At 41.3% G+C, this 21,153-nt stretch overlaps 1 protein-coding gene across 2 annotated transcripts in view; it reads right to left on the bottom strand.

Moving 5' to 3' along the window:
* Positions 1–423: 423 nt before the first annotated feature.
* Positions 424–21,153, bottom strand: part of fbxw2 (F-box and WD repeat domain containing 2) — a 121,941-nt gene continuing 101,211 nt past the window's right edge. The window contains exons 1-9 of one of the 2 annotated variants that reach the window (XR_014598964.1): positions 11,498–11,776; positions 9,901–10,193; positions 6,477–6,699; positions 5,466–5,660; positions 4,469–4,602; positions 3,979–4,065; positions 3,697–3,866; positions 2,030–2,400; positions 424–1,113 (exon numbers count right to left, since the gene is read on the bottom strand). Coding sequence is in view for 1 of the 2 variants with exons in the window: in XM_084035993.1 (XP_083892119.1) it covers positions 2,112–2,400; positions 3,697–3,866; positions 3,979–4,065; positions 4,469–4,602; positions 5,466–5,660; positions 6,477–6,699; positions 9,901–10,167 (1,365 nt within the window). In the remaining variant the exon portion in view is untranslated. Of the gene's footprint in view, positions 2,401–3,696; positions 3,867–3,978; positions 4,066–4,468; positions 4,603–5,465; positions 5,661–6,476; positions 6,700–9,900; positions 10,194–11,497; positions 11,777–21,153 lie in introns of those variants that run through there. The other variant, XM_084035993.1, reaches the window with a different exon arrangement.

Raw genomic sequence — 21,153 nt, 5'->3', positions numbered from 1 at the left:
TAAACATGTAGTAAAGCACCGTGAATGCAGCATGGCTGCACTACACCACTATGCCACTAGGGTGCAAACTATCAATTTGAGAGCTTTTCAACAAAAATAAAAAGATCAGTTTGTGTGTGTGTGTGTGTGTGTGCGTGTGTGTGTGTGTGTGTGTCTCTCTCTCTCTCTCTCTCTCTCTCTCTCTCTCTCTCTCACACACGTAGCCTAACGGCCATCACTAAAGGCTTACCTATTTAATTAAAGCCCATATTTACCAGCAATTTACTTGCACATCCATAGTTGTTTTTTTTTAGACCCCCACAGAGATTAAATCATAACTCGAACCCTGTGTATCATGCTAACATTACTACACACACACACACAAAAGCTGCTGCTTGGAAACATGATGCTGACTCACATTTGAAAACGAAAGACATAACTTGGTGCATTTGCTACCTTTATTTATTTGAAGGACTGCTGCAATATTGAAGCTGATTGTAGGCTGATGCGGTGGCCGAAGAGCTATGAGAGTGCAGACTGTGAAAGAATAATAACACTGTGTGGTGCTTCAACGCAAAAGCAATGAACTCTGAATAGATGCAACAATAAAAACCTTTGTGTACCATTTCAAATTTATCACTTTACATACAAATTATATGAGTGTATTTTCAGTTATAGCCGAGTGCTGCTGGGAGGATATAATGTGGCAACAGTACAGAATACAAGATACTGGTGTTGTTTTACCTAGATGTGACTAGATCACCCCAGACAGTCTGTACATGTGCTGTGGGCAGTCATCCGGAGAGAAACAGGTTACAGTCTGTATACGAGAAACTAATCTGTCTTCAATGAGGTTTTGGTACACACCATTACGTTTTAATGGCCTGCCTAAAGCAAAGGAGGTTAATCAACGACGTTTCTAACTGATGGTTCAAGTTTCAATTTGGTAGAAACAGAAAACAAAATAGAGAGATGGTGTGGAAACCGATGCACGGACCGAGGCGTAGTTTCACGGTTCCTCTTGGAAAAAAATCATCCGTTGAAATCTTCTTTGGCGTCTAAAACAGTAATTTTTGCGCCGAACCAACCAACTGCTTGCCAAGTCACTTCCTCAGCTGTGCGATGCGTCGAGACCTTTAGAAAAATAAACCTGATGTTTTACACAGTCAATGATTCATAAAAGCAATTCACTGAGTCCTGTCAGGTAGGTAACTATAAAATGACAGACATCTGTTAGACATCTGTTAGACCACAGCAAGTATGAAAAATTCAACGTAAAATAAGATTTACAACGCAGTCACCGCCGCACTGCGATGTGCCGGAGTTATCGAGGGACTCGAGTTTGGAACATCGAATGAACTGAAAAAGGCACATCACGTTTCTCGAGCTGACCCTTAGAAAAGCATATTCAGTGAATTACATGACACCTCACAATGGTTTGTACTTGGTACACAACAATGTACCGGCCCACGTTTCAACACACCAACCAGCATACAAGGCCGTCCCACCTGGAGGGAGATCTCCACTGAGGTCAAAATCTGACCTCAAATGAAATGTTCTCCTTTATTTACAGCGACTGTGTTTAAGGCGACCCTGCTTTTCTTCAAGGAAACCCCAAGTTGCCGCTCGGCGACCAGCTCGCCGTTTCCCGACTACAGCACATTTGACTTGGTCTTATCCTGGTAGGAAACGGTCGGGATCCAAAGTTGGCAACCAATAACTGGACTGAGGTCCTGTTTAAATCACCTAACTGATCAGAGATCACAGATTTACATTTCTATGTAAAAATCTATCACAAGAGAATTTTTATTGTTGCCATTTCTTTAGTCGTCACTGATACATCTTAGACTTTGTCTGAGTTCAGGAGACCGACGGGAGGTTTACAGGTCTCTCCAGAAATTGGGAGCAAAGTGTTGAGTGGAGCTTCATCATCTTCCTTCGCTTGCCTTCCATTTCCAAATGTCAATGTTCAGGTTAGTGTCTCGTGGCGGAGCGTACGCTGAGGAAGAAACGGATAAAAACAAAATGCTTTGGTCCATGCATGACCTACGTTGGCGCTGGAGGTTCATATCCCGGAGCACGCGTGACGGCGGCTCGTATCCGAGCAGTCTGACGGGAGTCGGCGGCGGCTTCTATCCGTTCTCCTTCCACAGTACTAAGTGAATGCTATGGTCGGGCATGCTGGTGGCAAACACCAGGCCAGAGTCATTGTCCCCATCCAGGCCGTTGAGCCAGGAGGTCACGCCAGCCAGGAAGCTGGAGCCTCGTTTGGATTTCCTGTAGGCCGGCAGAGGCCAGCGGCCCGAGATGGCCTCTGTCCTCAGGTCCATCACATACAGGAAGTGGTTGTCGAAGAGGAGCGCAAACACCTCGCCAAAGCTGAGCAGGGACAGGTTAGCCGGGTCCTGAGTCTTTATCACCCTAGAGACATGAACACATGCTGCATTAAGACTCACAATATGACTGTCCAATGGTAACAAATAATACCAAGGAGGGAGACGTGTTTGTTATTTCTGATGTAAGGAACCACAGTGGAAACTACAGAAGCCCGAAATGGACATGATTCAAATCTTGTTTTTTTTAACTACCGTTGTCTTCGAAGGTTAATTATGTCTTGAGAAAACAGGATAATCAGTTTGTTATCACAAGAAAACAATGTAATTTTCTCTTAAAAATAAGGTGTTAAAAAGAGTATATGCAAAATGTATTTTTATATTGTAATCTTTATATAAGATGTATTGGATAATATCCACAAGCATGTTACTTGTGTCCCAAATAAAGTCAGAAATAGCACTTCATTGTGAGGGAAATCTGGATTCAGGCACGTATCATCATACATGCAGACATGGCTCTTTCTATGATGCTGTTGATGTGATGTGTTGTAGTGACCAGCAGACGCCACCAGAGGTCAGTGTCTAGAGAGGCAGCTGAGCTCTGAAAGATGGAGACCCATCACTGGACGTGACAGTTTCCTTTCTCTCCGGAGCTCGACCGACTCAATGATCTTTGCCGCCGCATTTTGAAGGTTACATCCAGTTTATTGTCACGTGTTGTTTATTTTATTTTCTGTTGGCTTTGCTGAGGTTTATCTTATTTATTTTACGGAGATGGCCGTGGTGATTTTAGTCAACTGCCAGTCTGCCACCAGCATCTGCTCCGTACAGGTGTGTTGGTCATATACTGACACATACCATACTGTCATATCATCCCATCACACCTTCCTGGGGAAACGACAGGACGGTGTGATGGTAAAACCAGATACCGCCCAAGCCTCCCGTTACTCCTTAACTTTAGGTTTCTGGAACAGCATTATAGAATCATTCTTGACAATGACTTAAACCTTTGAAGACCTGTCTGACTATACACAGACACAAAATCCAGAATGTTATTCAGAGATATTCCAAAGTTAAAGTCTGACATTTCTACTTTGAACTAGCACCGTTTTTATTCTTTCAGATCTGCAGTAATTATTAATTTTGTAATGTAGTCAGAGCTGTCCTGAAGTCAAATATGTCCATCATTGTCAGGAATTATGGAGCCAAGTGTTTTTTTAGCACCCGAGCTGAAGGTCCCTATTTGTTTCATGTTTTTATTGATAACTGCTACATACTTTGTGACATCATCTTCTTCACATTCTTACATAGAGGAATGAGAGGTCTGAGTTCCACAAGTTTAGGCCTCATGACATAGTGAGCACAGAGATCCATCGTATTTTACCTGAGAACCTCAAAGCTGGCGAAGTCCCACTGATAAACTCCGATGTCTGAGCTGCAGACGATGTAGCGTCCGTCGAACTGCAGGCGAGGCTGCAGGCTGATGCTGCGGTCCTCCGACACCGACAGCGTCTTCAAACACTTGCAGTTGATTTCTCTGCCCAAAGGCCAGACCTGCAGAGGGAACAGGGTCGGCTCCATCATACCGAGTCTCCAGCCTTCAGCTCGCACCACCAACACAATGACTAACGGTTCTGCTCTCTCAGCGAGCAACAAGAAACCTTACCTTGATTTCATACTTATCGACACTTAGGAGGATGTGATCGCCAGGACTGTGCACCATCGACTCTACCTCACTCTTCTGTAGTAGCACCTGATGGAGGTGAGAACACAACACACATCAACCCGTTAGATTTCCTAGTAGGCTTACCTGAACCTGCCCAGCTGTGCATCACTACTACACCACACTGGAATCTGATTCTACAAATATTATTAAACCAAAATATTGGTGTCGCTTCATCTCCAAATGTGCAGAAATACCAAGATTAAACAGAATTATTCTATCTATTTTTCAAGATAAGTTGATTGTTTTCGACTAAAAAGGATGTTCAGTATAAAAGATGTGCATCTTATCTGTAACACAATCATTTTGGACTTCACTGCTGAGGAACTTCAGGACTCAGACAGGAAACACATCGACAGCAAAGGCGGCTGGGAACTTTCAATGACATTTAAGTGCACAAACACCATGAGAGCTGGAGGTTAGATGAGCTGACCTTGGTGACCCACTCAGTGTGTCCGGTCAGAGTGTTGAGACAGGCGCCAGCAGACAAAGCCCAGACCTTCACCTGGAAGTCTGCAGAGCCGCTGACCAGCACGTCCAGCTCATCGTTGTAGTCCACGCTGAACACTGAGCAGACACATGTTTCCAGGCGTCAATCAGTTGCAAAAGAAAAGGAATATATATGAAATATCATGATAGCAGAAAGGGCTGCTTGCACACGGTTCCTACAGGTTAGATTATAGAGTTTTAAGGCTGTTGTAATGTCACTATGAATGACATTCAGGTACTATTTTACAAACCCCAAAACAGAAGAAAAGAAAAGAAAATCATGAAGCGACATTAATAACCAGGGACAGGAGAAGTGTGGGGTCCCCTACTGGAGCTGTTGCCCCGCGACCCGACCCCGGGGAATCGGTGAGGATGAGTGATGAGTGACAATTGTGCCCAAATGTTCATTGTAACATAAAAGATGACTTGTTTTGTCTCGTTGCAGACACGACGGTCAATGCATTTATTTATTTTTATGTATTTTTCCCATTCACCTTGGAATCTAATTTTCTCTCTGCTGACCATAATTAGCTGAATAAAGTCCAACTGTGTTCAAGTGTCACGTGATCTAATGGAGCATCACTAAATCCATTGTTACAAAAAGGACTAAATATGGCACACTAATAAACCTGCCAAGGGGGGAGCAGAAGTCAGAGGCCAGGCCAGGAGGACATTAGTCAGAGGGGTAACAAATACCAACGTAACCCTGAAGGAGCTGTAAAGCTCCACAACAGAGAGTCCGTCCACGAGACCACAACAAACTGTACAAACCAAAGAACTGGGCTCACTAGAGGAGTGGCCCCAACTTCAACATAAAAGTAAGGAGACACTTTTGCAGTTTGCCAAAAGACATGTGGGAGAATCCCTTTTAATCCCAGGTTAAAATGCAAGGAAATAAGAAAAACACCAAAGGGTTGTATTTGCTGGACATTTAAACCAACCTGCTCCTGTGTGGCCACGGAACTGCTGGATTTTAGCTCCTGTGCTCCACTCCCAGCATGCAATAGTGTTGTCAAATGAACCAGTCACCAGCTTCTGTTCGTCAAACTTCACTGTGGCGCAGGTGTGCGTCTGAATCCCGTAGATGCACTGCCCAGTGCGGACATCCCATAACTTGGCAGAGAGGTCGTCAGATCCTGGAAGACAAGAGGACATCAGTGTTACAGCAACAAGCTCGGACATGGTCTACCTCATCCAGACCGACGGGGGACGGGGTCAGACCCACACTCAAAGGCCAGGCCAGCCGGCCTTCTATCCAGGACTTACACACGTCCAGTCAGGAAAAATCACTACAGACTTCACATGCTGAACACCACCTGTGTCAACTTCTCTCCTCCGGGAGGCGCTACTGAACACTGTACACCAAATCAACCAGACACAAGAACAGCACTACCTAAACATCCAGGGCTGAAGATATAGATTCTAATTTTACATGTATATTATATATTTATACCTTTAATTAAGCGCTTTGCGGTGGATCTAATTTATGCCGATGTTAAGAATAGTTCATGTGGATTTAGAAGAGGGACTGATAACAAATACTTGGAAAATCAACTGATAAATATTTAAAGAAACTGTAAAAGTGTAAAGTTGAGAACAGGGTTGGTGGGGAGGCAGGTGGTAGAATGAGTGTTGAATTAATTAACATTCAAGTAATGCCTCATCATTCACAATGATCACCTGTTTACATAATTAACTGTCATTTCAAGAAAGCAGTTTGTTTACAGACACTATTTTATATATTATAGTCATTTATAGAAACATAGTTGGTCTACTAATTAGGCGGTGAGGTTTTAATTCACACTATGTATTGACAACAGCGTTGTGGTATTGGTATCGATAAGCTTCCCAGCCGTACAGGCGCCAGGTTTCTAAACACCTCTAATACTCGAGGCTGATTCCAACCCAGCGTTGTCCACTCTGAAAAGTAAAGAGAGCCCGGTGTACATTACCTGTGCAGAGGAGGCCGTCCTTATAGTAGAGGGCGTATACTCGAGCACTGTGGCCAATGAGGGAGGATGTCTCAAAGGCCTCCTGGTCCTGCAGCTGCACCATACGCAGTTTAGCCTTCAGGTAGACGGCCTTCCAGTGTGGTGCATCCTGAATGGACTCATCGATCCTCCAGCCCAGCTCCCGACACACACCCTGCCACACCTCTGTGCACGAGTTGATCAGCTATGAGGAGACAAACACTTGTTGGAACGCTTTAAACACTCTCATGGGTGAACAAGTACTTCTAAAATGTAATTATTTCTGGCTTTGACAAAACATTTAACACATTTATCAGAGGAAATGAATACATTGTCTACCAGATTACAACAGAAGCCTCCTCTAACGCAGTAATACTAGTGCTTACCTGAGCTTCTTAACAAATACAAAACTATTTTGCACCTTATTATGAGAGTAAAGCATGTATGTCCACAGAAGCCTTTCCTCATTTAACAAAAGACCTAACAGTTTTCAAACACTGTCGACGTAAGAGCAACTTTCCAAGACCTTTGCCTAAATTAAACAGTGTGAAGTAGTACGAGAGCCATCTGATCAGACAACAGGTATACAAGACTACAAACCTGACCAGACATGTCATGGCAGCTTTCAATACTCTGAGCTATGGGTTAAGTTACCAGGACACCGAGCCTAAACGAGCACAGATAGGAATTGTTCTTGTGCGACAGCAGCCGGCATCCTTTTGTGCAGCAGCATCATTGTGAACTGAAAGCATCTATACTAATGGCCATACAACATCACAAATGTCTCCCCACTCTGCGACGGCTTTGAAAGAGCAAAGATCAAGGAGTGCGGAGGTTTCCCTGAAAGCTTTCATCAGATCGACACGCATCCTTCTGAGAAACTGAGTTCTGAAAACAGCATCACCACATCACTCTGCTTTACACCAACATGGACAAATAACAGAGCCACATGTCGTATTATTCTCAATGCAAACATTTTAAATAGGTCACATGTGTTACCTGCAGGCCAAATTAGAAAATCTAGTATGGGAACTACTTTCATGTAGAATATTTGTTGCTTTCCTCCAAAAGCAGGTTAGGTTAACTGGCAACTCCAAATTATTAGCTAATGGATGCATGCTGGATATACCATCACTATACTATCTACTAGGGCTGCATGATATACTATGTCATCAGAAATTAACTCACAACGCTACCACCTTTTTTGCTGCATGGTACAATAGGAAAACTCACACATTTCTGGTTTTCCACCACTCATCCAGTGTTTCCCATTAATAGCCTACAGTCCAGGTAGAACCCCAGTGTTCCCTACGATGTTAGAGGAACGGCGGTGCAGATATAAATGTACTTAATATTATTTATTAACAAATAACAAAGTGTACGTTAGCAGCAAAAAGAAAGAACTAACTTGTAACCATGTAAAGTGCACTGCAAACAGATATTTTAAAATGTAATATAAAATATAGCAGCTGCCTGAAACCCAACTAATAATGGCTTAATTAACCGGTGCTTGCTCCACGTTGCTCTGTGTTTGCTCGTCACTAGCTGCTATTCGTGCTGTGTGTGATGACGTAACCAGCGTTGCAAACATAGAATTGAAGTGACTAGATCGCTGTAACTGTATTGCTGTGTCTGATATTAATAAAAATGAAATGACTGCATCGGAATGCTGGATCGGCCTCATTCATCCGATATCCGATCCAGCCAATTAGTAAATATCGGAGCCGATACCCGGATCGGATATCGCACTCACATTCACACCTACAGGAAATTTAGAGTCATCAATTAACCTATCCCCATCCTGCATGTCTTTGGACTGTGGGAGGAAGCCGGAGAACCCGGAGAGAACCCACGCTTACACGGGGAGAACATGCAAACTCCACACAGAAGGAACCCGGGCCAACCCTGGAATCGAACCCGGGACCCCACTTCACCACCGTGCAGCCCTGTTTTAACTGCCCAAAATAACCAAATATTAGGAATGCACCGATACCGGGTAGTCATGTACTCATACTCTCTTAATACACTGATACAAGCGCACCAGATACAGCTGCAGCTACGTGGTGTTAACCTCTCACCATTGAGCCTCATAAGCTGCCCAGTTGCAACAATAACCTGATGCACAAACATGTTATGTCATCAACAATCAGCAGCTGCAGTGTGAAGCTAAACAGAGACGGACGATGGTCAATCAGCAAGGACTGTCCTCAGTGCATCAGGGGTCTACGGCCATGTCCCAACTCAGCTTCCACCACACGGACCCGTCTCATTAACCACGTCTTGTGGGTGGGACTTTTTTGCTGCGTCATCACCATTCATATCTATATGACCTATGTGTTGGTTGATCACAGAATTGTTTATCTAGTCTCTTAAGTTTGCTTAAAAGAGTAACAGATTCATTTTTTTCCAATATCCTGCAGCCCTGATATCTAAAACACTCCAGCATGTCATTTCATTTCAGCAATAAACACATTTTAATTATCCATCCGTGTCATTTGCAGCATGTGATGAATACTGTACTGATTGAAAACTAATTTTCACCACAGTGTTTAGGCTAATATTTGTACACATTATTGGGTATTCACAGCTGGAATACAGTTTTTTGGCTAGACTGTAGTGGGCCAGCCATATCAGTATGTGGCTGAGGGAGGAAGTAAGTAACTGACGGATCAAGTTGCATCACTGGTCAGTCGAGGACGTAGACCTACTACGTCACCAAGGGGCGTTGCTCATGAAGCTGCGCTCACAGTCGCCTGAATGAGCAGAAAGATTTGATAAACGCTCGCTGCAATGTCTGTAATGTGAACTGCAAAGCTGGAGAAGTCAACACCTCTAGAACACACATTTAAAGCTAAAGAGTTCAACGTTCATCAGAGCCTGAAAGTTAAATCCCCACAACAGCTGGAGCTAGCTTTAGCACGCCTGCAGCCCATAAAGCCAGAAAAACTCTAGTGGAGCATCACGAACTTCACCAACACGTTTACGTGACTAATTGGCTCGTTGGAGATAACTGGGCTGTTTACAGTGATAACTGTCTAGGTTGGCTTCGCATTTTTAATAGCATTATCTGACACTCCAACATGATAGTCTGTGACATATATTATTATGTCGGACACCTTAGCACACAGTGGTGCTAACACAGCGGTGCTTCGTCCGTGTCATCAACAACTGTGTTGCCCGGTGACTGACTGACAGGCTGCAGGTTGTAGGGATGGTTTGGGTCAAGACAGATTTTCGTGTGGTGTTTTTAAAAGAATCGTTGAGGTTGAGAAGTTTAGCTCATCTTCAATTAAGCACAATGACCAGCACGGTCCAGCCAGATACGAAGTTTCACCTCTAGTCTTGTTTCTCCATGCAAAGCAGAACATTTAAACACCCGATGACTGTCAGGAAGGATGATATTCACCTTATTCCACTGTTTGCAGACCAGGCAGCAGGTGAGCAGGGTCTCAGGGTCCAGCCAGTGGATTAGGTAGAAGGCCAACTCCAGGGGAAGGAGGCGCAGGAAGTCACGCTTGAGCAATGTCTCCAGTCCATTAGACAGATGACGGAGCTGGGCAGCACCACTTAAAGAGATGAGGTGGTCCAGAGACTGGTTGCGCTGCTGGTCATTTAGAGTAAGGAAAGTGGCAGAGACTGACTCCAGCCACCCCTCAAAGGCTGCCTTCTCCATGGGCACATGAGAGCGACCTGCAACACCTGCAAGAACAACGGAGATATCAGCACACCATTTATGCACAGTAGGAATCTGATAAATGATGTGTTGGGAGATTCCAATATGATGTTTTTCTGACCAAGTCAACTCAAAGATATTCCATTTGCAATTATACAAAAAAAAGACAGACACGATGTCTTGTCTTTGAGATGCTGATGATTAAGTAGCAATGATCAGTACTATCAGTAGGTGTTACACGAGGGGTGGCCAAACTAGTGCGAGTTTTTAAACATAAACTAGACTATTGCTTAAACATATCTGATTATAAACACTAGATATCACAACCTTTTTATGTAATTCTCTGTCTTAGCCTCTTGGCACATAAACCAATAGTTTAACCAGTTCTGCCCGTTTTCTTTACTTATTTACATATTTACATGTCACATCATTACAATGGTGTAGGCATTAAGGCCATGCATGTATTAGAGTTAAATAGTACTCAATGGATTTCAATTTAAGAGCAGCAAATACAGAAATACGTAATTCAAGTGGGCACAACAATAAACTACTGTAGTGTTTAGCTGTTTGTGAGTGTTGTGTCATTACTTTGGTAGGAAACTGTATGTCCAGTGTGACTGGTTGGAAACTGTTGGTCCCATGCCTCCTTATATTTGTCTGTACATGAACCACAATCAAAACAAACGTTTGGCCGCTCCTCTGTTACATAACGGAAATCTATTTAACGACCTTAAATGACAACTATTTGCAGCAAGCAAAACACCAACATCCGTATGTAAAAATGAAAATGATTAAGCCATAATGTGTGCACTTTTGCTGTCATGTTTAGTATATATGTTTCATATCATTGCAATGCAATGCGTTGAGCTTTCCCCCCACAACTGGTCAAACAAAACAAGCATTCGTGATATGTTGTTGATTATTTTAGCATTGTGCAGTTATGGCTTAATGACTATGAATTCATCCCACTGACAAACTGTAATAGTTTCATAAGCCATAAAGAGAATATTCAGAAGACGTGATGGATAAGAGAAACTACGTCTTGTGGTTTTATTATAAAATAACTCAAATAGCTGAAATAAACTGCTGTCAATGATGTCAGGTAATTACTTTGGCGAATAATTTGATGTGCTTTTGCATTCTGCCCAAGTTAGCTATCTGGCTAGTTAGCAACTTCTGTAGCAAACGTTAGCGAAGTAACCTAACACTACCATTTAATGACAAATTAGCTACGTCAAGTAACATCCAAACTATCAATGAACAGTATTTGCTATTGCTAGCAAATAAAGTTACAGTTAAGACGTGTGTTAAACTCAAAATGTCCACCAACCGGAGAGTTGCAGGGAGTTTCTTTATCGCCACTTTCCTGGCTTAGTTAGTTCACATAGCGAAGTTAGCTGTCGTGAGCTAACCTGTCAGCAAGCAAGTTGAAAGGATTGTCCAAGTAACCTAGCTTCGTAGCTAACGTTAGCTAACCACCATGATGAGAGGACTTGATGCTGTAAATTGTGAATTACACTGTGTCTCTAATAGAGTAACGATAGTCGTCTTTTCATTTCCCAAGCAGGGTTTTTACGTAGTAGTGTAGACGGATAGCAGGTTCTGTTCTGACAGCATGAAAACCAGAAGATAATGGAAACGCTAGTAACATGGGCGTTACTACACCCTCTGCATTGTCTTACAGGAGGCGCTGCAGGGGTACTTCACTCCTCCGAAAACACACAGTAGGCCTATTCACAAACGTATCTACAATATCATGGCTACAATCTTTCCATGTATATTTAATACACAGATAGATCTTTTTCTGAGCTACGTAGCTGGTTATTTCTTTGGCATTTCTCTACATGAGACCAGTTTTGCCTGTAAGACAAAACTGCGGGTTGTGCGTAAGCTTTTCCAGGTAAACTAGCTTCCGGTGTCACGCAAAATGTGGAACGGTGTGAAATCTGTGCAGCCGAAGTGTGAAATATGTGACCGGGGCCGCTTTGCTCATTCCCGGCGTTTCCACAGCGGAGACAGCGGAGACGGGCTTTTGGTGTTTTTACTCGGAGTGTAGTGGAGCCAAAATATCAATGCACGGACCACTTATCCTTCAGACGTATTAAATCACGCGACATAGGAACGTGTCACGTCCAGCAGCCTGCTGAAATGTGATGAGGAATAATTACCACCAGAGGGCAAACAAATGTAGTAGTTATGGAGCCAGGCACCAGACTAATTCTAGACTTTAACTTTGAGTATCATAAGTTAATAAAGTGATTACATTTTAAAATCACCAATAAATGGATTGTAGTGTTTATAATACCATATTTACCAGTTAATCATTTCACTTACTTATTCAATGTTTGAATGCTGAATTGATTCTTTAAATTGAAGTAGGATGGCTAAATTTATTATTCAAACAAAAATACTATGAAATTGCACTTCTTGTTTTTCCATTCCTGGATCATGCATTCACTTTTGCAGTTTACATTTTGCGATCGCTTCAGTTCAAAGATGTGTCATTCGTTTACAGATGCGTAAGCAGTGTGCCGCCTAAAGATGAAAAGTGAATTTTCTGCACAATATAATGTATTATTTGAAGAATGTTCAATTTAACAAAGTAAAATAAATGAATACATCAGGATGAAATTAATCCAACGTACAGAGCAGTGACAGTGGCCTTGGTTGCCAGCTACAGCTGGAATGTGTCTGAAAATGTATTAATAGGTTATTATGCTCTATAATTACTCCATAGTCTCTCAACAAAGGCCTACTACATTTAAACTGGTTGGGATTAGATCAGTCAAAATGACAGACGTTTAAGTCAGACTCTCCTTTTGAACACTAAGTGTGTGATTGAATGAAAATAGACAAACTAGCACAGCGCTAATTGAAGATCTGTTTGTTCTCACTAGTAGTTGGTCAATGTTGCATGTTGATAATGACACAATGCTTATATTTATTGAAAGATAATACAATACAATGAAATCATGATTTAAGTTCTCACTCACAGAAATATTTAACCCCAACTGCTAAGATTTATGTAAAATAATTAATAACAAAGTTCCATTTGATTTTTTAAATATTTTGAACATAAACCTACCTAATAAACTTTACATGATCCATATGCATCAGTGTAATAAAGCCTATTCATTTGAAATGCATATTCCCCAGGTTTATGTATTCAGTATTAATATAATTTATTGAATTTAAATGCATATTATTCAGATTATATATTTAGAATACATTTAGTATATTTGTTTGAATTACATAGTAATTAGGTTACCTATTCAAGATGAATAAAGTGTATGTGTTTAAGATACATATCAATTAAGCTTGAATTCAATCAAAATGCATTAGATTCATGTATTTTTATGATTAATATCCAATAATTTTTTTCTATTAGGTTACCTATTCAAGATGATTAATGTGTATGTTTTTGAAATACATAACAATTAAGCTTAAATTATTTTTATGATTCATATTCAATGCATTTTTTCTATTAGGTGACCATAACACGTGTGATCATAGGGTGACAACATTGTACAGTTCTGAATGGAGTACTTCTGCTATATATGGGTGTTGCTGTCTGAATTGTGTCATGTTTTGACAAAATGAGCCCCATTTTCAAAATCATAAACTCCTCAGGTTTGTGTGTTTTATCCAAATCTAAGAGCAATATATTTGACACAATGTAAACTAAACCTTAGAGTTGAGACTGACTTCAACTTATAACACATAGTTTGCCATAAAGGATGTTATTTCCCTGGAAAGTTAGGAGGTTCATATTCATCTCCCGAAGCTTGTATTTGAAGCTCAGGCTTAGGCATTCTTTTGTTTCCCGAAGAATTCACATTCCTGGGCTCAGGTCCAAATCTAACGGCTAATACTGGGATTCTAGTGAAGTGGGCCTGGTGCTCTGGTGCTCTGCTAACAGAGTCTGCCAAGTCATGGAAGTGTACATATTCAAAAATGCACTCATCAACCACTCACCAATGACATTTTTTTTAATATATCTTAAGAGACAGTTCAGGTCATCTATTGCTCACAGTTTACAGATTTACGATTGCTTACACTTGGAATTTAGATTTTTTTAGACGTTTTGTCAAAACTACACTCACGTCAAATAATAAGACACATAACTCGGAGATAAACACCTCACTTCCACGACAAAAGTCTCTTATATAGCATCTGCCTTTCTTTCACTTTTACTTCCTTGTGACTAAGTCCCTCCCACTGCGATGCATGGAGAGACTAAAGGAAACCATGGAAACGAGGAAATATCAAATGAGAGTCTTGGGATGTTCCGCTTGCCCCGCCTCCTCCTCACCTGATCACACCTGCTGCCAATTATCCAATCAACACTCACCTGCTGCCAATCAGTCAATCAAGACTCACCTACTGCCAATCAGCCAATCAACACTCACCTGCTGCCAATTATCCAATCAACACTCACCTGCTGCCAATCAGCCAATCAACACTCACCTGCTGCCAATTATCCAATCAACACTCACCTGCTGCCAATCAGCCAATCAACACTCACATCCATTAATTCAGGTGGTAACATCGAAGACTCCTGTACTGCTCTTTGTATTTTTATTATCTGCTTACCTGCAGGTTAGCTCAGGTTGAACCCACCGTCTGCACCGCCGCGTCCTGAATGAAAGGTTTTCTTTGTAAAAACAGTCCACATCACCATCTGGATGACTCTGTCAAAGCAGCGACTACACAATGTTGTACAAATCACTGCTGTCTTTAGTACTGTACTTTTTGCACTGTACTATATTGTTGACGTAGTAAATAGAAATAGTTCTGGGAATCACATTTCTGATAAACCTCCCACCAAAAACACGTTGTGAATACATTTGAAGAAGAGCAACAGTTAATCCTGTCATTACAGTTTCAACGAGGGTTCAAATGCTTTGAAAGGTCACATCAGCATGTAAACCGTCCCGGTGATTCATGAAGGATTAGATTAGATTAGACTAGTTTGTTTTCTGAATTATCTGAGCACATAAGTCATCAGGATGCTGTTCTGACACAGAGTGTCGTGTCCTGATCAGCTCGTCATCGTAAACAGGAAACTTCTTTGAAACGCTGACACTAAAAAGTAGATCCGATGCGAGGAGCGTTGTCTTCCAGTCCACATAATGGATGACTAATAGATGGTGCTAGAAACACTTGCTCACTCCACCTCGTTATCCGTATCTATTCCTGATTAGGGAGGAAGCTCTCAAGGACGGCAGATCTGCTGCGGCCGTCTATTCCTCAGCAGGTATCGTGCTGGATTTTCACACAGCTTGCATTCGTGTTACTTTCTGTCCTGAAAAACATCCGATGACGGTTTGAGTCGGTGTGTTTATTTCCTGAGTTGGGTTTTTAACTGGAAGTTGCTCAGCGATAAAGTATTAGCTGGGATGTGCTGTCTGTGGTTGTACTATGAGACAGCGTGCCTTGGACATGTTGTCACTTCGCAGCCTCGTCTCCTACAGAATGATAAAACAACACAACTGTATTGTGTATTAGGTCAAGGGAAACATTTGGGAATTACGTTTGGTTTCAACCTGTCACAAAAATGAGTCTATACTTGACTGCTTTCTCCATTATGTTTCCACAGAAACATACTTTTCTTGTTGGTTAACGAACAAAACAAAGCACATTACAAAACTACACAGTTAGCTTTAGGCAACAAAACTACTCGGTTACTGCAATAATAATTGTGCAGTTTAATTGTATGTGAAGTCAGTTTGTAGAAGGCAAGGTTGCACAGTTTGGAAGGACATTTGCGTAAATAATGTCTTAGAAAAGTGGGATAACACGTCAAATACCTACATCTCAACACATAGTGTCTTTTTATAATATACTTTCAGTACAGTTTATTGGGTAGTTTTAGTTAGAGAGAATTCATAGATTCATAATGATGACTCCCAAGCTTTCAACGGCAAATTTCAGTTTCTTCCCTGCAGAATTAAAATAAAATAGCTTTGCTCTATCAGCCATCCATTCATTGTGTATAACAATGTACAGATGTTATAGAAGCAAGATTTATATATTGGTGTGGATTTATTCATTTTATTTAGTGGTTCAATGATTTAGTGGAGCCTTGAGTATTATTGTGGTGAGTTTCTATCGTGTATAATGTAATAATAATGAGGTTAAATGGGTCTGTGTAGGTCAACCCTCTTAAATGTCGGCTTCCAGGCGTCGCCAGGTCATTTCACTGTCCTGAAGCCCCATAACAGTCTGTGAGAGTCGGACTCACAGTGGGATTATAAAACCAGATCCAGGTGGAAAATAACCCCAAACCAATCTTTTGTATTTTAACCTAGATAACCTGCAGCAGGCTATGATTTTTAATATTAAATGTAATGATCTTCACCATGATTGTAAGTGTTGGTTTATTTTACAAACCTCACTAACATTACTTTACGGTACAAGAACTGTAAACGAGTTGGCTTTTAAGTCACAGTAGAAACACAAAAACAAGTGTATTGTCTGATTGAATGAAAACCCGTTTAATATTCATTAAATTACTCTACTCAGATCTCTACTTTAGGAGAAGTGGTAATACTACAGTGTAAAATACTTTGTTTCAAGTAAAAATCCTGCATTCGAAATGTTACTCAAGTAAAAGTACAAAAGTATCAACATTCTTAAAGTGCCAACGGTAAAAGTAGGGCTACTCATTTAGCTGCATGGCCCATTGCAGAATAAACTTATTGGATTATTGATGCATTCAGGTGTTCACTTTCAAAGATAGCGTCCCAGAAAGGAACCATGGCTGTGCCCTCTTGCTGGCACCGGAGCATCTTCGTTATTTTCCTTGAGGAAGTGGATTCTGTGGATTATCTTAAAGGAGTAATCACCTGGAAATCGCAATTTCTCTTGTTAAAACATGCATATCTGTGTTTGACCTCAGTTGAAACTTGCCTGAAAGGCTGGAGTTTGAAAGTGGCGCCGTTTTTTCGCTTCTGCTCTTTTTCCGAACAGGAATAGCACACAAGGGTGTGCATTCCTAAAGCACGAGATTTTGATTCTGCGCCTTCGGTGACGTCACCGTGGCGGCTACTTGCATAAGCCCACCCCTCTTTCACCACCCAACCCCGCCCCGTCCGCTACCTGAAATCGCCGAAGCGCCGCCATTATGTTTTGGAGTCTGCATGCAGGCAAGCCCCCCCGGCTCTGTCCTTCCTGCGGCGAATCAACGCGCGCCTCATTACATATTATACAATGCACATCCGGACCAGTCAAAACCTCGCGCGTAATCTCGCGTGATAAAATCGCGGTACGAAAAAGGGTCAGAACAAGCTCAATGTTTGATTAAAATTGTTTTTTTTTTTTCTAATAAGTTTTACGAATTGATCCAAAGCGATCCAAGGGGGGCTGGATACGTATAAAACCAGGTGATGACTCCTTTAAAACTGTAAAACCCGTTTTACACAGGTTGATGTTGAATGGATCTCTGCAACTGCAAACTGCCAAACTTCATCTGAAATGTCAGCTCCCAAGTGACATGAGTATGAGTTACATTACCCCATTGTTCCCTGACAACACTTCCCTATTTTAAATTGTATTTCATCTTCTCACTGGAACCTGAAGCAACACACCAACGTAGAATCTGTATTAAACCCACTGCCATGTTTAGGCTGAATGTCTTTACAGAGTTTAAGTCTTGTATGTGATTTACAAATGTACTGAAATGAACAATATGCCCATCATGTGCCACTTTCTATAGGTGCCACATAGTTCATGGGTGCAAAGCCGCCTGGTGGGCCGTGGGGTGTCAGGCACAGCTGGTGTTTAGGGAGGGGTGAGGGGTGTGGGGAGTGAAGGGGAGTCTCTCACGGGCTAAGTGATGGATGTCTGACTGCTAAGCTCCAGATACAAAGGAGCCACTAAAGCCGTTGAAGAGACTAAGACCCGGCCTGGATTCACTGGACTGCTCATGTCAACACAACGCCAGAGGCTGATTGGTTCAAATGAGGACAACCGGTGGATTTAGGCGAACGTACCATCAGTTACAGGAGTATGTGTGAACATAATGGCAATTGTCCATCACGTCTTACATGTTTTTGGATGTCTAGCAATTTCTTTTTTAAAGCCAAGGATTTTGGCCCCAAAATACTGCTCTCATGTTCTTATCATTATTTTCATCCATTACATTTTATTGAATAAATAAGTCTAATAGCATTATGTTTACTCATGGTAGTATTTCTTTTTATGAAAGCTGAATATTGCCGTCATTTTTAGATGTTTTCCATGAAAATACAGTGACTAATCAGATGAATCAAGGATGTGTGTTTACAAGAAGAAAATTAACTGATTATGTTGAAGAAGAAGAACTGCTCCTACCATGGAAACCTTTACTGTCTGTTTGAATAATGTTTTTTTTTTTAAGAAATCTCTCTTACGAGAGTCACAGATGTTTTCTTTAACCATTTATTGAGTTATTTCAATAACTTGTCAACCATTCGTCCAGACTGATAATCCAATGTCTGGCCTGTTTACTACATGTTTAATGTTTTCCTCCCAACTTGATCTATTTATTACACTGGTGTCTTTGTGACTTTCATCATTCTTTTAATCCATTGCATTTTCATTAAAATGAATGCCAATCCACCATCTCTCTTCAAACCCTTTGGTTCTGCCAACAAAGCGAACATACTCTATAGCCTATTACGTGTGCAGGAAACAGACTTGCTTTTAAGGGAGATATATTTTACAAATAGTCTTTTCTAACTTTAAGCCAGCCATTGGTTCATTTAAAGTAACTTAAGGAGGCCTGACTGAGACAATCCACCATCATTACATCATTGAACTGAGACATCTCCACCAGGCAATTCCTGTTTTAGGTATTTTTCATATGGTTTCAGTATAGAGATAGACTTACAAGAGTCCTATAGAAGCAACTAAAGAAACAGAATAGGATATTGAACTGTTTTCGGTGGTGCTTTGACGATTACAATAGTAACAGTCAGTGGTGATTGCTTTTAGCTGTGCTAACACACGTCAAGTGTTGTAACAGCTCACCAGAGAGAAGACGTAGCTCTGATAAACGTCTGCCGAGTCAGCGAGGTAGCTAGTTAGCTGGTTAGCTAGTTAGCTTGGTATCTTCTCCAGAGCAGCGACGAGTGAGGTGGAGGACTGTAGACCCAGCACTGCTGCTGTCAGCCTGCTGCTCGGCTCATTTACTGTAACACGTGTAGCATTAGAGAATGATGGTATTAGCAATCTAGCTAACTAGCCAGCTGTCCATTAGTAAGTTAGCTACCTTGCCAATTAAACTCCTTTAAAGCACTTGTTACAGAAACCCAACCAAACAAAGTCATCTGACGATTTCAATGCTGTTTTCATACGTTGTGATAAGAGTGTAGATGAAGACTTAAGTTGTTCACTTTTACTAATTTAGTCTTTATGCTTTTAACGTTACTACTCCACTGATACAGAAGTGTAATGGTAGGCCTACACTTAAAAATGGCCACCACTCTGACCATCCAGCTTGAATAGGAATGTTTCTTGTCCTGTTTTATTTCTATGGGGATCTAACATTTCAACAGAATCCATCAGGGGTGTCTGCAACGACCACTGCTGTAATGTAAATGTGAGGTTGATGCCCAATTAAAAAGCACAGAAAAACTGTGTCTCCTGGCGCATAGTGCCCATGATGTGGTCCGTTAGCTGTTAGCCAAGCACACCATCCATAACAATAAAAATGTGTTTTGAGAAAGTTTAAGTCACCGTAACCATGAGGGGTCCTCGAGCATGCAGCCAACTGGCCACCCAAAGTATCATGCAGTTTGCTGCAGCCTTTCTGCCGTCCCTCCAGGACCCGCATGCCTCTAGGACCCTGAGGTGGACAGGAACGATTGCATCTGACCCCTCTCACCCCTCTCACAAACTGTTAGTACAGGAGTTCTATCGAGACTGAAACCTCAGGCCTCCCGACAGGCCTCACCAACATGCAGGACCCCCACTGACTCGGTCTCACACACACTACAGACAATCATTTACACCTCCCTGCACATCTCCACACTTTAAATACACTACATTTTGTTGTATAATGTCTATTTTTCACATTTTCATTGTTAATTTTCAATTGTTCAATGACATTATTTTGTAAGATATTTGACATAAAAACCTTTCTGATTCTGATTCAGAATGTGAGAAAAGCCGTGGACAGACACCGAGGTGCACAGTCACTCACTCACGGACTTCTGTTTTCTCAATCATCTCGTCTTGTTGAATGAAGCTAGCGGTAAAGTCAACAGGTTTTGTGTTGAGCCCAGAAAAATCCCCTTACAATCATTGCTCTTCTCCACCAAATAAGATGTTGGATGCTTACAACCATGCTCTCTGCTGGCCGTGTTGGGTTGTGCAACCAGAACGCCTCTAATGAACAGCCAGATTTAGGGATGGAATTGACTTGACCACACTTTTAGCAAGAAGAAGGCTGCTCCTATAATGAACGCCTAGGAACAGCCTACTCCATTAATGCTTAACTCCCTGATGAGTCCTCCTGCTTTTTGTGAGTTGTTTTTTATTTGTTAATCTAATTTAGTGACCTTTTATTGTTGTTTTCTGTCATTTTTCTAAAACCTTTTCAACAAGTACATCTACATTCTTTTGAACATACTTTCTCTGTTTCATCTTTTCTCAGTTTGCAGTTCTTCATGCCTTCCCATAAATTAAGTCTTTCGATATCTTTTTTTGATGCCCATGTCTATAATTCCTTATAAATATATTTATAATGCGTAATAATCTGTTCTTCTAATATACATAACATTCTATAACAATAAGATTACACATCATGAAGAATTTTATAATCACAAGTATCATAATATAGTTCATTAATTGCTGGTCACTCACTGACATTTTTTCTGCAAGGATCATAGTGTTTTTTGGAAAATCATTATAATAGTGTTTATAGTAATAATTTCATTATAAATTTGAGTACCTGTGTGTACTTGCAGACACACTAATCATCAATGTGCTGCAATTATTAAC

This window comes from Eutrigla gurnardus, assembly GCF_963514095.1.
Source record: "Eutrigla gurnardus genome assembly, chromosome: 19".
In the NCBI taxonomy this organism is placed as follows: Eukaryota; Metazoa; Chordata; class Actinopteri; order Perciformes; family Triglidae; genus Eutrigla; species Eutrigla gurnardus.
This window is presented reverse-complemented; position numbering and strand designations above follow the sequence as displayed.